The sequence below is a fragment of the Myotis yumanensis genome, unplaced genomic scaffold (genome assembly GCF_028538775.1).
Source record: "Myotis yumanensis isolate MYYU_CA2020_CCGP unplaced genomic scaffold, mMyoYum1.0.hap1 SCAF_7, whole genome shotgun sequence".
NCBI classification, from domain to species: domain Eukaryota; kingdom Metazoa; phylum Chordata; class Mammalia; order Chiroptera; family Vespertilionidae; genus Myotis; species Myotis yumanensis.
The window spans coordinates 18796937-18816330 of record NW_027223758.1 but is presented as its reverse complement, the minus strand read 5'-3'; the positions used below and the strand labels follow the sequence as shown (position 1 = coordinate 18816330).

General features: G+C 44.8%; 1 protein-coding gene across 1 annotated transcript in view; it reads left to right on the top strand.

Annotated features, from left to right (window-relative positions):
• PCSK2 (proprotein convertase subtilisin/kexin type 2) overlaps nt 1-19394 on the top strand; it is a 264456-nt gene that overhangs the window by 223921 nt on the left and 21141 nt on the right. The window contains exons 9-10 of the mRNA XM_070419880.1: nt 12285-12500; nt 14838-14938. Coding sequence (XP_070275981.1) covers nt 12285-12500; nt 14838-14938 — 317 coding nt within the window. The remainder of the gene's footprint in view (nt 1-12284; nt 12501-14837; nt 14939-19394) is intronic.

The window sequence follows — 19394 nt, the reverse complement described above, 5'->3', positions numbered from 1 at the left end:
CAGCACCAGTGACAGGAGGTGCCCAGGGAAACACTTGGCAGATGGCCCCCTTCCCGGCAGACGTGAATTTTCACTGAGAAGCATTTTTTGACACTCGAGGCCAAAAGAGTGTCAAGCGAGCAGGTGACATGTGCCCTCCGTGAGAATTTACAATGCAGATGGTGCTCGGTGCAGCACGTCCCTGGGTGCCTCCTGTCATTTTCCACGGACTTCTGAACTCTTCCACCGCACCTCATGTCTGGGCATTTCTCTCTCCTCCATCTGTAGCCTCCCCTGCTGCAACTCAAAGGGCCTTTTCAAGTGTGACTGCTCTGCAAAGCATGCCAAGCACGCCAAAACCTAAGAGAGAATTTGTTATGACTTATCTTCAGATGACAGCATGTAAATATTTTAGAAAGTAAAGCAAGGATGATAAAAAATACATGGCTTCTCATTTGACTTTCCCCCAGGCTCTGGGGATGATTCTCTCCTGGTTTCAAGGTGACACTTTTGAAGAGTGTTGTAGAATTTTGTGAGTGGCCATGTATTATACATTCCTGTTATATATTTCCTCCCCGTTATTTCAGTTTTCTGGTCTCCTAGAAAGAAAAACCCACCTCTGCAAGGTGGTCTCCACCTAAACAAAAGTCAGATAATTACCTTTGGCACAAAGGCAATTCTTACGCTTGCCTTTGAACTTCAGCATCCTGCAGACAGGTTTTGTTTGACCAACATCTAAATATATAAAACCCTAATATGCAAATAGACTGAACAGCAGAACAACTGGAAAACCGAACTGGTTGCTATGACATGTGCTGACCACCAGGGGGTATGCACAGAACATGATGGGTGCCAACCACGGTGGGATGGTGGAGCAGGTGAGTGGGGGAGCCAGACCAAGGCTTCGCCAGTGGCTGTCATCTGGGCAAGCCTCTGGTGGTTACTGAAAATTCTTTGCTCCCACACACCATGGTCCCGCCCGGTGCTCGCACCCACTGACGGGGCCCGGCCCCGGCCGCAATCACTTGGTGCCATCAGTGGATGTGAGCAGCGGCTGCCAACCCCAATGGCCCCTCAGGGCTTCTCCACCTTCCCCTGCTCCTGAGGGGCAATTGAGGCAGCAGCCGGTGCTCACACCCACTGACAACGCCGGCCCTGGCTGGTGCCAGCCCCAATTGCTTCACGCCATCAGTGGGTGCGAGCAGCGGCAAGAGCGGGGCTGCCCCAGACAGGGAACCAGGGGCCATTGTGGGAGGGGCCAGGCAGGGGCACGAAGGATGGGCCGAGACCCGGCCCTGTGCACCCCGCAGCCTTGTAGCCCAGTTCCTTTCAAGGTGCACAAAATCATGCACTGGGCCCCTAGTGGTAATGATAAAAAGGAAGAGGGATACCTTGCTTATGTATCTCAGTGGTTGAGTGTTGACCTATGAACCAGGAGGTCACAGTTCGATTCCCGGTCAGGCCATATGCAGGCTTGATCCCCAGTGTGGGGCATGCCAGGAGGCAGCCAATCAATGATTCTCTCTCATCATTAATGTTTCTATCGCTCTCTCCCTCTCCCTTCCTCTCTGAAATCAATAAAAAATATTTTTTAAAAAAAGAAAGAAAGGAAGGAAGAGGGAAAGGAGAATAAGAGACTTTGCTCTGGAGTGTACTGTTTGCCACAGACCCCACCACTCCCAATTGTATCACATCTGCTTCACACAAAAACATCACCTACCTGGATCCTTAGGGATCTGAGTTTGCATCTCCAAAGTTTGCTCAATAAATACGTGAGGAGGCAACAAAGAGCAAATGAGAGGAAGGGAAGAGGAAAAGTTTTCCTTTATCTCAATGTTTTCCTCTTCACTTCATAGTCCACATGTTGAATTTACAGTTAAAGCGATCTTCACATCGTATATGGGAAGTAGGTTGCAGGCAGAGACCCCGGGATTATGAGATATCTAATAAGTAACTTCTTAGTCTGGGACGCCCCAGAAGCAGACCCTGAGACAGGATTGAGTTCAAGTAGTTAATTTGGGAAACAACGGACCACCAGTAGTAAATAGGGAGGTATGACAGGGAAGAAAAGGACCAATAAAGGGTGTGCTATTGAGCCAACTATCGCTGTGAGCAACTGGAGCATAATCCCATTGGGAAGCTGGCAAACTACGTAAAACACACCGAAGTTATCCCACCAGATGTCAAGGGAGCGGGATAAACATCACTGTCTAAGTAAATGCTCCAGCACTTTCAGCCCAAGGGCAGGTGTGCAGAGCAGCCTTCAGACTCTTGGGAGAAAGCCCTTAGACCAGTGGTTCTCAACCTTCCTAATGCCGCGACCCTTTAATACAGTTCCTCATGTTGTGGTGACCCCCAATTTCATTGTTACAAATTGAACATAATTAAAGCATAGTGATTAATCACAAAAACAATATGTAATTATATATGTGTTTTCCGATGGTCTTAGGCGACCCCTGTGAAAGGGTCATTCGACCCCCAAAGGGGTCGTGACCCACACAGGTTAAGAACCGCTGCCTTAGACCAAGAGGTGCCTGTGCTGGCATTTGGAAATCCCCAGTGCACAGAATATAAAAGGTTTAAAGGATATGGCCGATACCCACTGCCGCCTCTGCTACCATCTCCAACCTGCAGTTTGAGTAAAACCTAATCTGAGTCCTAGAGCCATTGCTCTCTGGGTCTAACGGACCAGCCCATGTATTTGCTGGGCAGAAAAAGATGGAGCCCTTGCGTAGAGACTGATGGAGCAACAAAGGCCAGCATACGGGACACGGTCTCTTATATCACGCTAACAACCAGGAGGAGAATTCAGGTAACACTCGAGGGCCTTGAAAGTGACAGTTGATTCATGAATTTCTTTCCACATCTTGAGGAAGTGCAGCCACCCAGAGCACCCCTGACATGTCTTTGGCTGGTTCCAATGACTACATCCCAACCTCGTATTAATCACACTCAGAGTGCTACCAAAGAGAAAAGCTTAAGGCTATTTCAGGACAAGGCCATAGGAAGTCCTTTGAGGCACCGATGAGACAGAGCACCGATTGTTTATTCCCTGGGGAGCTGCAAAGGGCACACGCACAGATCATCGGGCCGGAATGTACCAGAGAGGGGTCACTTGCAAGAGATTGGGTCAAAAGCCACCATCCAGAAAAGGGAGGCAGGTGGAGGGCTGCCTAGGGAGACAGTGATTAATCCGGAATGGGCCAGGCTGGTGCGGCCTGCTGGAATTTCATCAGAACAGTGGGTCTGACACAAGGGGAGCAGGTGCCGAGGCCTCTGGCGGGCAATGAATGCCTCCTGCCAAGGAGCTCTCAGGAATTCTCCACGAGCCGATTTATGTCCTAAAGCCAAACGAAGCTGAGCAGGGCTGCCGCAGGGAGGACTACACGGTTCAGCCTCTGAAACGGGTATTGCAGCTACAATCCCTCCTTTCACTTCTGACAAGAAACAGAAGACAGGGTCGGTGGGCTTCGGGTGACGGCACCATCCTCCTTTCGGCTTTCCTGGAGATTCTGACACCCTCACCCCACTCCTGGTGGACTCCACAGAACCTGATGCGGGCACCAGGCCGGCTCTGCGATGCCCGTAGCCGGCTGCAGGGCCCCGCTCCCGCAAGGCCAGCCATCCTCTCTCTGCACCTCTCCTGAGGGCTTCTGGGCACCATGGATTTACACTCCTCAGTGTGCTCCGTGGGGAGTTAACACCCCCGGGGCAACCATCAGCCTCGCTGTCTTGGTGGCAGGTTCACTAGGGGTCTCCAGAGGGACTAAGCCCACTTGCCCTCAGGGAAACCTGCTCATCAGCTCATGCTGGGCTGTCATTTCTCCCTCATGTCTCTTGCTACCCCACCGCTCACTAATGCTTCTTGAGACCATCGCTCCCCAAATTAACTACCTGCTCTGGATTCCTTGTCTCAACAACCCCTTTTCCCCTACAGATGTGGCCAGCAATTCTCTGAAAGTAAGCCCAGCTCCTTTCAGAATCCATTCACCCATCGCCCCTGCTGAAGGCCCTGTATGACTTAGTACCCCCTCCAACACTCCATGTGTGGAAAAGTAGTAGATAAAGAATGAAAACGCCCAGCCGGCATGGCTCCGTGGTTGATCATCAACCTACGAACCAGGAGGTCACACTTGGATTCCCGGTCAGGGCACATGTCCGGGTTGGGGCTCAATCCCCAGTAGGGGATGTGCAGGAGGCAGCCCATCAATGATTCTCTCTCATCATTGATATTTCTATCTCTCTCTCCCTTCCTCTCTGAAATCAATAAAAATATATTTTTAAAAAAAAAACAGCTGCACAAAAAATAACTCAATCACTGGTATTGTGGCAAAGAGAAATTTCTAAGCATAAACACAAAGGGAAAATATTTAACAAAAAAAGTAATAAGTATTATTACATAAAACCTTTAAAAATTTCTGCAAGTCTGATCATTGTTAAAGCTAAGTAATGGATACAGTGAGAGTTATTATACTATTCACTCTACTTGAGTGGTTCTTAATGTCTTTCAAATTAAAAGGTTTTTATTCACACTAAAAAAGTGTAAGGCAATTTAGTAGGTGGTGCAGTTGCTAAGAGTAAGAATATATATCTAGGGACAAGTGAGAAAAGCAATGTTCTAATTTTATACGAATGGCTACTTGTGGTTTGTGCCGTGCCAGCTCGGCCATGGGTGAACCTGAGAGGGGGCAGTGAAGGATTTAGAAAAGACAGACAAGAAAATAAAGCTGGGTCTGGGTGGGACACTGCTCTCTGATGGAGAGACAGTGCCATGGCCTGCAAGCCGAGTCTTTGTTTTATAACCAGATCCCATGAGGCAAAGTGAGGGCATGGTTACAACGTTCTCACAGGTTTCGAATCTACTCAATTACATGCACCTGATCAAGCTTTGTTTACTTGCTGCACCTCTCACAGCCCATATCACTCAGCCACGTGGGGCCACAGGTTCAGACCATAAGGTCAACCTTACAACTATAGCCTTTGGCTCTAATTGTGCTGGGACTTGCACGTGGCTTTGCCACGAGAGGATCGTGCCCTCTCATTAGTCCCAGGCTTGAACCTGTCCAAACGCTGTAGCCGCTCTCCGCAGTGGTTTGGGATAAATTCTAGAGCAGTGATTCTCAACCTTGGGTGCACATTAGAATCACCTGGGAATCTTTTTTAAAATCCTGATTTCTGGGCCTCATCCTCCGGAAATTCTGTTTCTTTGTTATGGGGTGGGGCCACAACATTAGTAACAAAGAAACAGGATTTCCGGAGGATGAGGCCCAGAAATCAGGATTTTAAAAAGATTCCCAGGTGATTCTAATGTGCAGCCAAGGTTGAGAACCACTGTTCTAGAGACTGCATACACAGATTTTTTTAATGCTCTATCTGATATGACTTAAATGGAAGTGAATAGGGTGAACTGTATCAGTCAGGAGAGGCTAGCTTATGCTGTGGTAACAAACTGCCCCCAAAGCTCAGAAGCTTTAAAACACTGAGATTTCTCATTCAGCTACACATCCCTCTTGGTCAGCAGGAGGTTCTGCTCGTCACAGTCTCTTAGGGATCAGGGCTGACTTCTGGAGCATTGTCAATCACTGTGCAGAGGGAAAGAGAGAACTGTACTGAACAGTAACTGGTTCAGCCTAGAATTGATACTATGTGTCAATAATTCCCACTTACAACTCATTGATTAAAATGGGCCAAGCAGAGCATTATCATAGGCCTAGATAGTGGACAGCTAGAAATATTTGGCAAACAGCACCAATGACTCTCACAATGGCCCAGAGTAACTGCTAAGTGACAAAAAAAGTAATCAGTGGCATAGTGAGGACAAACATAAATGTCAAATACATTTGTGAATAATTTAAATGAAATTGTTTCATGAGCTGTGTGTGAAGAAAGACAGTATGTACACATCAATACATTGTTTTATATGGTATTTTAAATGTGTATTTGTAAAAAAAATATAATGGGAAAACTTCTGCAAGTCCAAATGCAATATACAAAAGAAAAGAAGAAAATTGGTCAATATATATGCAATATAGATTATAGAAATTTGGTTATGAGCCTTAATATAGGAAGAGCTCTAACAAATCAATAAAAAGAATATCATGAAAGAAAAATAGGCAAAGGATATTATATTTGGGAACTTGGTGCTTTGCTATTCATAAAGCAAGAACACAAATAAAGGTGCCCTGGCCAAGTGACTCAGTGGTTAGAGCATCCATCCACAAACTAAAGGGTTGTGGATTCGATTCCCAGTCAAGGGTATGTACCTGGGTTGCAGGTTCAACCTCAGCCCTGGTCTGGTTGCATGCGGGAGGCAACCAATCCATGTGAAAGAGAAACATCGATGTTTCTCTTCCTCTCTCCCCTTCCCTCCCTCCCTCCCTTTCACTCCTCTCTCTCTAAAAATCAACGGAAAAAATATCCTCAGGTGAGGATTAACAAAAAAAAGAAAGAAAATGATATCCACTGCAGTACTTTAAAACTTAGAAGTAGCCTTCCATGTATGTCTAAGAAAAGGAGTAAATTATGGAATGGCTATTTAGACTAATAAAAATTATGGTGCAAAAGAATATTTAATTGTTGAGGAAATGTTAGTGATATAATAGTAAGAAATATATTTTAAGCAGAGCCACAAAAGTGGATATATTTTTATGTCCCCAATTTTATTATTAAACCTGTTCTTATACTTTGCATTTATATATAAAACTTTCAGGAATCCACAAAATATCACCAGTGATTTTCTAATCATGGAAGATTATAAAGGATTTTTTTTTCTTCAGAGTCTGTATACTAATTATTCTACAATGAATGTGATTTTCACAATAAATATACAATAACTTTTTAAAGTCTATCAGTGTTATATTACGATGTCAAGATGACTGGAAAATAGTGTAGTTGAGTATCTAGGAAAAGGTAAGCTAGACCAGAAGACTGGCCTCCAGTATCTGCAAATAACACCACTGGGCCAGGTCCTGGTCTGGCCATCACCCCGAGTCACTGGGCATTGGTTACCGGGACTGATTCACTTTAGCCCTAAGCTCCTCAAAGCGGGATTTTCACCTCCTGGGATCCAGGTGTGTGCTAGGGACACACAGAGCCAAGCTCTAGCTGGAACTTTACCTAGACTGATGGTGAGGAATTTGTGACATTTTTATATTATGAGCACAATACAAAATCTGCATAAACTTTTTAAAAAGGTTGGGTTTGTGAGAGGCTCTGAACACCAGCACCTGCACACTCAGTGTCCTTGCCAACAGGTTAGAGCAGTTTCCCTGCCTTGGCACATGGATACTTTGGGCCAGATCATTCTTCGCTGTGGGGACATGGGGGACTGTCATGTATTGTAAAAGTTGAGTAGTCTCCCTGGCTTCTACCCACTAAAGGCTAGTAGTGTATACCTGCACACACAGTTGTGCCCACCAAAATTGTCTCCAACAGTGCCAAACACCCCCTTGGGCGCAAAACGCCCCTCGTTGGAAAACACAGTAGTTAAATACAGTCAGTAGTGCCTGGGTGAACATTCTCATTTGGTGAAAACTCTAGCGAGGCACTGATTCTGCTAAACAATGAGAGACTGATTCAAAGACAGAATTCAAAGTGGAGTTGCACCGTGTGCTAAATTTCATCTAAATGAATTTTCCATCTTCAAAAATAATAATAATATTGTATGTCAAATATATGTCAATAAAACAAATGTAGTAGGGGAAGTAGAAGAGGAGCAAGCAATTCCAATGTCAATAGTTCAGACAGGTCTGACTGCCATTCTATTCTCTGACTCTTGTGCTGCAGAAAAAGGGTGGATCCCCTCCCACCACCACACACACACACCCAGGGGACAGCCCACTCTCCCAGGCCCAACTCCCACCCACAGTGCAGGCTCCTGAGTCATCCCTGGGTGGGTGACCACCACCCCACCACCCCCCCCCACCCCCGCCACCATGCCCCATTTGGGTTTTCTGGCTTTTGTTTACCACTTGTTCCCTGGATAAAATTCCCTCGGTTGAACTGCCCAGTATGGCAATGTTTGCCTGACTGAATCTTGAGTGATGGTGTTCAAAGTGAACTTGGGGAAAATTGACATCGCTGTGGTGCTGTCTTTCTATCCAAGAACATGATGTGTTGTTGTGTCTTTCCAGTAAGTCAAGCCATCTGTCCTCCCACGGAGTTTCTTTTCTTTTTATTTATTTATTTTTGGGTTTTTAGAGAGCGAGAGAGAAACAGAGAGAGAGAAAGAGAACAAAAATCCATTTGTTGTTCCACTTATTTATGCATCCATTGGTTGCTCCTTATGTACACCCTGACCGGGGATCAAACCCACAGCCTGTTGTATCAGGATGATGCTCTAACCAACTGAGCTACGTGGCCAGAGCAGTACTCCTATAGAGTTTCAAAGTTTTATTTGGTCTTTTTTCCAATTTGTTGAGTTACTTCCCAAGTATTTTATCCTCCGTGTAGCTAGTGTAAATGGTGCCACCACATAAGATTGCTGTGAGGATGCGATAGGTCAACATACAAAGTACTTACTAGTAGACTGACCCCTGACACATACAGGAAGTGCCATAGAAGTGCTTGCTATGACTGTCCTCCAACTGACTGTTGTTTAAATGTGGGTCATAGTAGTTGTGTCTCGATTGCTGCCCAGTTGCTGTTTCAGGTGAAGCCGGGGCAGAACTGGATCTTAGGGCATCATTTTAACAGGGTTAACCTAAAAAGAGAAGGCCAACGTGAGAGGCAACAAGAGAAATCCCAAGGGTTGTGGTTAGGAGACTAAGGCAAGGGATATTTATGAGAAACGGAAGGGCAACATTTACATCAATAGAAGGAAAGAAGGGGAACATAATGATGCTACTTCTAAAGAATTTTCTTCATTTCCAGTCCGAAGTCATAGTATCTGCTTTCTCCTCATTTTTTTTTGCAAACAGTTGTTTGAGATATAATGTTGCTGTAGGCCCAGTCCGAAGGTTAGTGCCCTGTTTTCACATTCTAGAGGTCTGAGGGGTGCGAGGGGCAAGGCAGTTCTGACCCCATTGGAAAGTGGCTCTGTTTAAGTTACTTTTACAACAGGAAAGTGCAGCGTGCCAATAACAGACCTATCCCATACTCAGTTCTCAGTCCTCTTAGAGATGCCCTATCCCCACTCATCTGCCCCAGAACTAGGGTTTTATCCTCACTGGTCTATCTTTTTTTAAAATTCTTTATTGTTTAAAGTATTACATAAGTCTCCTTTTTTCCCCATTGACCTCTCCCCGGCCACCCCCACCTCCTAGCACATGTCCTCACCCCACTACTGTCTGTGTCCATTGGTTAAGCTCATAGGCATGCATACAAGTCCTTTGGTTGATCTCTTACCCCCTCACCCTCTGCCTTCCTTCATAGGTTGGACAGTCTGTTCGATGCTTCTATGACTCCAGTTCTATTTTTGTACATCAGTTTATGTTGTTCATTATATCCCACATATGAGTGAAATCATGTGATATTTATCTGTCCCTGACTGGCTTATTTTACTTAGCATAATGCTCTCCAATTCCATCCATGCTGTTGCAAATGGTAAGAATTACTTCTTTTTTTACAGCAGCATCGTATTCCGTTGTGTAGATGTACCACAGTTTTTTAATCCACTCATCTGCTGATGGGCACTTAGGCTATTTCCAAATCTTAGTTATTGTAAATTGTGTGGCTATGAACATAGGGGTGCATATATCCTTTCTGATTGGTGTTTCTGGTATCTTGGGAGATAGTCCTAGAAGTGGGATGGATTACTGGGTCAAATGGAAGTTCCATTTTTAATTTTTTGAGGAAACGCCATATTGTTTTTCCACAGTGGCTGCACCAGTCTGCATTCCCACCAGCAGTCTCACTGGCCTATCTTACCCTGGAACTATTTGGTTCTAATACCCAATCATTAGAAACAAGGATATAATTATTATTGCCTTATGTGTTCTCTCTTGCTTAGAAAATGAAGCTTAATATTCCTAGGAATCAACGTATTCCTGTGGGCAAATAGCATACTCCAATACAATACAAATAACATTTGCTGTTTAATCTGCAGAAACAGTTGCTCTCTGTGTATCCGTGAGCTAAGCCACATTACAAACTGCCCCAAAACTTAGTAGCTTAATAACCACCATTTAAGTTTGCTTACAGTCTGCAAGTTGGCTGGGTTGTTCTGCAGACCTGGAACAGCCTCAGCTAATCTCAGCTGGCCTCGCTCATGCATCTGTGGTCAGCTAGAGGGGGAGCTACAGACTGGTCTAGAATGGCCTCCCTCGCAAGTCTGGCTGTCAGCAGGGGCAGTGAATTTGACTGGGCTATGTCTCTCATCAACCGCAGGTAACCTCGGATTTGTCCCCATGGTGCAGACAGAGTTCTGAGAGAGCAGAGGTGTATAGGGCTTCTTGAGACCTATACTCAGAGCTGACACAGCACCACTCTCCGCCACAGTCTGTGAGCCAAAGCGAGACGACAGGCCAGCCAGAATCAAGGGTGGGGAGTGGACCCCTCCTCTCGGTGGGCAGGACTGCAAAGTCATAAAGGGAACCCTGAAAAATGAGTCACAATCAATCTAACACTCTCCCCACACCAAGGCGAGAAACGCTCTCAGCATTGATTTCCTTTCAGCAAAGGTTGCTTGTCTCACCAGCAGCCCACCTGGGAACTGGTTCAGGGGAAAGATCCATTACCCTCGTTTGCATGTGTTTCACTTTCAGAGGCTGCCATTTCTTGACAGTGAGCCCACATCTTTGTCTGTTTGGGAGTGTGATTCCCTACACCAGCTGTCAGGATGATCCATTCCTCTCTCCGTCCTGGTTCCTGAGAGCAGTTGCTTACTTTGGTGGCGTTTTCCAGTCTAGATTTACCAAAGACTCTGAGGACAGTTCTCGGCTAGTGGTTGAATAAATCTTTGTTAACATATCGACTCAATCAATCACAGGCTAATTAACTCCAAGTCCTGTTAGAAGCGATCGAAATGTCATTTCTCATGGTCAGAAAGGAGGTGGAAAGAGCTTGGAGGTAGTCCAGTCATCTTCTCCCCCTTCTGGCATCTCTGCCCTTAAAAACCAGAGTCAGGACTGTGGACCCCTGGGGCCAGGCAGGAACAGTCTTCCTCTGCCATGGCTTCTATTTGTCTTCTCGCCCCTATTTGTCAGAACTGCCATCCCTGAAGAGGGTTCCCTAGTGGCCTGGGCCAGGCTAAGGAGAAGGGGGAGGCGGTACACTGCTGCTCCCCTCCCACACGGCATCGCTGCGCTCCCCTCCTCCACTCAGCCCACGGGGAAAACAGAGCAGCCCAGCCCTCACCCTGGACCCGAATACGGGAATCCAGAAGGAACGGCCACTCCTGGGGGGTGAAAGTGGAGAAAATACTCCTAGAAATAGGGAACGGCGAAAGTTCTGTTCAAGCCAGGAAAGCAACACTAACCAGTATTCATGACTAGGCTTGGCATTTATAACTAAGTAGCATATGGTAACGACATTGTGCATATCATTATGTATTTAAAGTTATTTTTGCTCTGTTTTACTTGATCATATTAGACTTCCCTTTTATATTCTGTGTTTCCAGCATAAGTAAAATGTCATATTATATCATGTTTAAAATTTTTGGTATGATCCAATTGGGTAAAAAAAATACACATGTATGTAGGCATATATATACATGTATATATACATATGTATACATGTATACCTATATTTGTAAATATGCATGTAGTACATCTACATATGTGTGTATGCACATATATGATTTATAATACTTATACATTTTAGCATAAGATGTGTATTTTATTATCATATCTACATATATGTAAATTTTATATAAACAATATGCAACTATATATAAAATAAATGTTTTTTCTACCTTATATAGCTAAGTATAAGTATATATGTATACTTACATTTTTGTTGAAAAATGGCTGAAAGGATGCATAAGAATTGGATAATAATGATTTCACCTAGGGGGATTTTTCATTTTCCTTTTCATATATTTTGACTTTTTAAAAGCAGTTCATTTGTAAATGTTACCGAGATTCTTCCCGTTTTTTTCTCATCACCTTATTCCCAGCTTAAATTGTAAGTTCGGATGACTTTATATACTGAATCCTTACCTTGGAGAAAAATATTCTTGGTGCCTCACTAGAGGGTAGTGGTTATCATGGGCAGACAGAACCGAATCCAGTCACTTGGTTGAGCTGCTGAGGAAACTCAAGTCCAGTCCCCCCGGATCTGGAACCCCCAACACCTGGCAGGACCCCCTTCAGCCCCTGGTTCCCGCGGGCGTGGGCGTTGGCAGCATCTCTTCTGTCCTTCCCTAGGGCCGAGGCGGCAAAGGCAGCATCTATGTGTGGGCCTCTGGGGACGGCGGCAGCTACGACGACTGCAACTGCGATGGCTATGCCTCAAGCATGTGGACCATCTCCATCAACTCAGCCATCAACGACGGTAGGACAGCCTTGTACGACGAGAGCTGCTCCTCCACCTTGGCCTCCACCTTCAGCAACGGCAGAAAGAGGAACCCCGAGGCCGGAGTGGTGAGTGAGGCCACTGGCCCTCTGTAAGGTTGTGGAATGTAAGGTCCTGTGACGTCATGCACGGACACCGTGACGTCATGGGAGGAAAGGGAGTTACCCACTTCCCTAAAAAGACAGCACAGGTTCTGAGAGGAGATCCATTCTCCTCCAGGCCTGATAATGCTTTGTTATCAAGGTAGAGAAATGTAAGACATGAAAATATTTATAAAAGATATATAAATATTTTTTCTATCTTATATAGCTAAGTATAAATATATATGTATACTTACGTTTTTGTTGAAAAATGACTGAAAGGATGCATAAAAAATGGATAATAATGATTTCACCTAGGGGGATGTTTTTGAAAGCAAGGACATGATGACCCCCTTGCAGCTCATTTTCCACAGATTGTCTTTCTTGAAGTTTATTGTTTGATTTGCAAGTAATGACAAAGTCCGCTTTATCAAAAAGTTGCCCCACCAGATCACTTATAAGGAAAACTAATATAAAGAACTGGGTAGCCGAAACCGGTTTGGCTCAGTGGATAGAGCGTCAGCCTGCGGACTGAAAGGTCCCAGGTTCGATTCCGGTCAAGGGCATGTACCTTGGTTGCGGGCACATCCCCAGTGGGAGATGTGCAGGAGGCAGCTGATCGATGTTTCTCTCTCATCGATGTTTCTAACTATCTATCTCTCTCCCTTCCTCTCTGTAAAAAATCAATAAAATATATTTAAAAAAAAAAAAAAAGAACTGGGTCACCTCATCACCACCCACCTGAGCCAAGTATTACAGTAATTTTTTTTAAATCCAAGGATGGACTTTTCTAGGTCTATAAACCTCCCCAAATCAGGTACATGTGTATTTTCTCAGGGAAAGTGTAGTAGTTTTCATCATAGGTCAGTGATTGAGAAAACAAAATATTAACAATCACAAACTTAGATTTTTTTAAATATATTTTATTGATTTTTTACAGAGAGGAAGGGAGAGGGATAGAGAGTTAGAAACATCGATGAGAGAGAAACATCGATCAGCTGCCTCCTGCACACTCCCTACTGGGGATGTGTCCACAACCAAGGTATGTGCTCTTGGACAGAATCGAACCTGGGACCCTTGAGTCCGCAGGCCAACGCTCTATCCACTGAGCCAAACCAGTTAGGGCAGATTTTTTTAATATTTTAATTTATTTTTAGAGAGAGAGGGAAGGAGAGGGGGATAGAGAAACATTGATATGAAAGCAAAACATAGATCCGTGCTTTACACCCCCTATTGGGGACCAAGCCCAAAACCCAGGCATGTGCCCTGACAGGCTGGGAATAGAACCAGCAACCTTTCCTTGCACAGGACAACACCCAACCAACCAAGCCACATCGGCCAGGGCCAGACTTAGATTAATTGCACTTTTCTGAGCAACTCTTCCTTCCTGGGCAACTAGGGAAAATGGTAAATTTTCCAAACCCCTTGGAAATAAATCTCTATAGAGTGTAATGAACCTTTTTGGATCTCTTCCTCTCTCTGGATAGTTCACTCACAGATCAGCCTTTCCTCGGACCTCCAAGCCAAGAATTTGGGAGGTGTTTCAATAGACCCACTGAGTTAGTTACATGCTCCCCTACGGACAAACAGAGGAAGAAGGAGAATTCCTGTGGTTCATACATGATTTTAATGAAAATCTGGCCCTCCCAAACATTGAAAGTGAGGTTTTTCTCTTTGTGAAAGTTCTTTAAAACTCGGTTGATCATTGAGAAGATCTCCCCCTTAAGAAGAGTTGTGGAGGTGACCACTCACGTATCCGTTATCTTGGCTCCAAATGTCTCAGAATCTTCCCATGAATTTCAGAGGGAGAGAAACATTTTCTTTTTAATGGCCTGTCCTTTTAGGCCAGCCTCAGCTGAGCCGAGTATTCTTCCCTCTTTGGTATAGTGCCTGAATGGAAAAGAAATGTTAATGCAGTAGCCCTTGGGCTTTCTGAAAGATGACCCCAGTGCAATAAAATTCTTGGCTTGTGCCTCTCCACCTATCATGTCTTATTGTAGAATCCAGAAAATGTCTCCCTAGTCTCTGGAATAACTGCAGATAGTGCTTCTCGGAACAACTAGCTTGCTTTTATCTTGTGGACACTGTAACTCTAATTGATTGTGTGTCTCTTTTTGCATAGGCTGCTAGGAAACTCAGATAAAATGCATGGTTCAAATAGATATATGGGTGCTAAATTTAGCTTTACCTTCATCTTATCTTCTTCAGAACAAGGAAGAGTTTAAATTTTTTTTAAAAAAAATAGATAATTCTCTGCTCCATATTGTTTTGGGATTCAAAAGATTCAAAATAGTGTGACTCATTGCTCAATATCTTCCCTTTCAGGCAACCACAGACCTGTATGGCAACTGCACTCTGAGGCATTCTGGGACATCTGCAGCAGCTCCAGAGGCCGCTGGAGTGTTTGCTCTGGCTTTAGAGGCTAAGTATGTTTCCAGCTCGGGCTGAAGGTCAGCTCTGTAAGGTGGACTAACATGTGTCTCTCCACCCAACAGTAGGTGTCCATGGAGGCAAAAGTGGATGCAAGAGCCTGCCAACAGTCAGGGTCAATGAACTCTGGTGGGCATTTCTAAATGAACCATGGGTCCTAAGTCACACACACACACACACACACACACACACACACCACAAAACTACAATAGGCCCACTGAGGATCCTGTAGACAGAGGAAGAATTCCTGTGGTTCAGACATGGTTTTATTGAAAACCTAGCTCTCATAAACATTGAAAGTGAGGTTTTTCTCATTGTGAAAGTTCTTTGAAACTCAGTTCCTCAGAAAAGTTATGCAGGTGATCACACATATCCATTATTTGAACTCAACATGTCTCAGAATCTCTCCATGAGTTTTAGATGTAGGGAAACACTTTTTTGTTTGTGTTTGCTTGTTAATCCTCACCTGAGGATATTTTTCCATTGATTTTAACAGAGAGTGAAAAGGAGGGGGAGAGATAGAGAGAGAAAAACATTGATGTGAGAGAGACACATCAATTGGTTGCCTCCTGCACATGCCCTGATCAGGGCCAGGGAGCGAGCCCACAACCCAGGTACATGCCCTTGACCGGAATAGAACCCAGGACCCTTCAGTCTGTGGGCCGATGCTCTATCCACTGAGCCAAACTGGCTAGGATGAGAAACATTTTTTTAATGGCTTGTCCTTTTAGGCAAGCTTGAGCTGAGCCTGTTTATTCTTCCCTCTTCGGGAGTGCCTTGCCTTCCTGAACAGAAAAGAACTGCTGATACAATCACCCTTGGGAAAGTATACCCCTAGGACAGTACAGGACACTGACACCCAACCACCCATATCAGCTACTTGCTCATATACCAAATAGGGGCAGGTAGGTCGTCTCTTCTTCATAAAAACTTCTCTTTATCCTCTGGATGATCCCGTGGCTATTTTATTCCAATAATACTCACCATCAGCTAAATGAAATAAAACCATTTTCAAGCTGGGTATCTAGCAAGGTACTCAGAACATGTGTCAAACAGGGTGCTCCGACTCAATATTTGTTAACTTATAAGGTGAATTCACTTTTAACACTGAGACAAGGTGGGCAAAGTCATGCAGTATCGACCAAGAAATGGGCTTTACCGGGAAACCTTCCACGCTACAGGTAAGAGGAGACCATCCTCTCTGTTCTCACCATTCCACAGAGAGGCCACATATCCCTACTGCTGGGCACACTTTCGATATACGTATCAGCTGAGGTACTTGACAACCTGCTACTCTATATTCTCTTGGTGCAAACCAGAGACTAGCCTTGTTTTTGAACAGTGAACATGTGGGCTTCGGGCGCCATGCACTCGGTGTGAGTGCAAATGCCCACCATGTAGGGAGTTGTCTGAAACTGCTGCACCAGCCACTTGTGAGAAGTTGGATTCAGGTTCCTGGGGAAGCAGAGTTGAGTCTCTACCTCCCACCCCTGCTCAGCTGTTGCTAGGCAACTGGAGCTTTGAGCATCAATCTCGAGGCAGCCCTGCTTGTCTCTCTCCACAAACGCTTTTTTTGACTTGCAAAAGGGGCAAGAGTTGATTCCTAGAATAGGAAGAGACTTTGAAAGATTATCTAGTCCAGCCCTCTGCCTTCAAGCTGAAAAGGCATAAACATCCTCCTTTTACAGTTAAGGCCCCAAATTGAGAGTGACTCCTCTTCTTGGACCAAGCCAAACTTCAATTCTTCTAACAAAAGTCAGGTGGGAATTTTAGGACACCAGGGATAGACACCAGTCAAAGAGTTTCTATTAAGCGCAGACACCGAATCCTACTCACAGATTATATACATTTCCTGCAGATGAAACTGTGCATCTCAGAGCTTGTTGTGCCCTGGAGCCTGAGCTGGCTTTGCTCACTCCAGCTGGGAGCAGACAAGCAGGGGAGCCTGCTGCCTGCCACTGAGCCTGGCAGAGAACAGCGAGCAGGAGAACTCCAAAAGCAAGAAGGGGTTTCTGGTCTCCCTTTAAATCTAAGAGGGCAGAACTTGACTCAAAGTCTCCTTGGACTTTGGCAAGCAAAAACCATTTGCCCAGGCCTATATGCATGCAAAGGAACAACGCAAATTGATGGAGCAAGGCTACTGGATTCATGGGCTCTGCACCAGCTTTCCTGAGCACACACTTGTAGATATCCTTCCGGAAGAGAGTGCAGTCACCACTTAGGCACACTCTGTTTTAGAGCAATGGTCATGAATTTAATGCTCTCTATTGCCATGGAGCAGCGAAGAACGACAGCTGGAAGTAGGTGGTTCAAGCCCATCCTGGGAGCCAGTCCTACAATCTCTCAGAATACCAACTGCCTGAGTTGGAAGCACACTCGGAGATGAGTTTCCTGCAAGTGGTTTCTAAAGGAAGAGGCCAGAAGGAAGTGGAGGAAGCAGGTTAGGGTCAGGGAGAAGCCAAGCAAGTATGCAGGTTTAGGAGTTCTGGCGTCAGCTTGATCCCATGGGGAACTCTGGAGTATAAATGTTTATGCCTCAGAGGTTGTTTTCCCTCAAGGCAAGGGAGCTGGGCTGACATGTTCTTGTGCTAAGAGCATGCCTGGGAGCATGTCTGGCTTTATGCACCTGTGGGCAAAGGGGCCCCAGTAGCCAGCAGTGAAAACCACTGGTCAGCATGAAATATCCCCAAAAAGTGCCCAGAGGGATGAGGGGAAGACTTTCCAGGAACAGTTCCTACTGCTCTCCTCTGCCTGAGACAAGACAACTGGGAGTCCTCGGTGACGGTGACACATGTGACAGCAATCAAGGGCTCTTTCCCTCCCAGAGGCCCAATAAAACACTTTTACGAAGCAATGTGAATGCAGAAAACAAATTATGCTGTCACACTGAATACCCCTCAGGACTGTGAAAGAGGGAGAACAACCACCCCATGATTCCAGGGGGAAAAGGGAAACCCTTCCTTTGTCCTGCCCAATCACCACTGTTTTCCAATATTATAAAGTGCTTTTTTGCCAAATGCTTGAAAGTGGCTTATTGAGTCACAGGAAGATTGTTCACATGTCCCCGTGTGACCATTAGAGGAAATTTCTTTTTTAAAAAATATATTTTATTGATTTCTCACAGAGAGGAAGGGAGAGGGATAGAGAGTTAGAAACATTGATGAGAGAGAAACATCGATCAGCTGCCTCCTGCACACTCCCCACTGGATATGTGCCTGCAACCAAGGTACATGCCCTTGACCGGAATCGAACCCGGGACCCTATCCATTGAGCCAAACCGGTTAGGGCCATTAGAGGAAATTTCAAAGAATTTCTTTAATGGGAACATGTGGGCAGAGGAGGGAGGGATAACTGCTACCTTCAAATATTTTGGGTTCTTCCGTGACTGTCTGTGTTGTTCGGACTGAGCTAGGTTTGAGGAGCAGATGTCATAAAGAGGCAAATTTTTGGGTCAAAGGAAGCATCCATAGTAAAATGGCCCACTAGAACAAGCATGTCAAACTCAAAGGCTAACACGAGCCAAATAAACGAGGTATGCGGCCCACAGGCTGCGAGTTTGAGATGCTTGGTCTAGAACAATCTTTCCAAAACTGGCTTCCAGGGCATGGATTTTTACATGTAAACTCTTTATCAAAGTATAATAGACACTGAGAAAAGTGTACAGATATTAGGTATAACTCAATGACTTCTTACAAGGTTAACAGACCCATGTAACCAGCACCCAAATCAAGAAAAAGACTGTTACCTACGTCTAAGTACCAGTCCCTTTTACTCTGAAAGTCTGAGAGATTCCTCCATGCTGTTGTTTCTGGTTATAAGTCGTTCATACTCATTGTAGAATATTACTCCATGATAAATGGGTACTTGAGTTGTTTCCACTTTGGGGCTATTATGAGTAATATTTCTATGAACATTCTTGTGCATGTCTTTTGGTGAAGCTAAGGACACATTTCTGTTGGGTATTTTCTAGGGCAGTGATGGTGAACCTTTTGAGCTCGGCATGTCAGCATTTTGAAAACCCCTAATTTAACTCTGGTGCCATGTCACATATAGAAATTTTTTGATATTTGCAACCATAGTAAAACAAAGACTTATATTTTTGATATTTACTTTATATATTTAAATGCCATTTAACAAAGAAAAATCAACCAAAAAAAATGAGTTCGCGTGTCACCTCTGACATGCGTGTCATAGGTTCGCCATCACTGTTCTAGGGAGTCAAAATGCTGATCCAAGGGAATACATATGTGCAGCTCTAATAGATACTGCCAAGTAGTTTTCCAAAGTGAATGTACCCACTGACACTTCCTCCAGCAGAGTATGAGAGTTAGAGTTGTCCCACATCCCTGCCAACATTGGTTATTGTCAGTCTTCTACACTTTAGCCATGCTTATGGGTGTGCAGTGGAATTTCATTGTGCAGTGGGGCCTTGACTTACAAGTTTAATTCGTT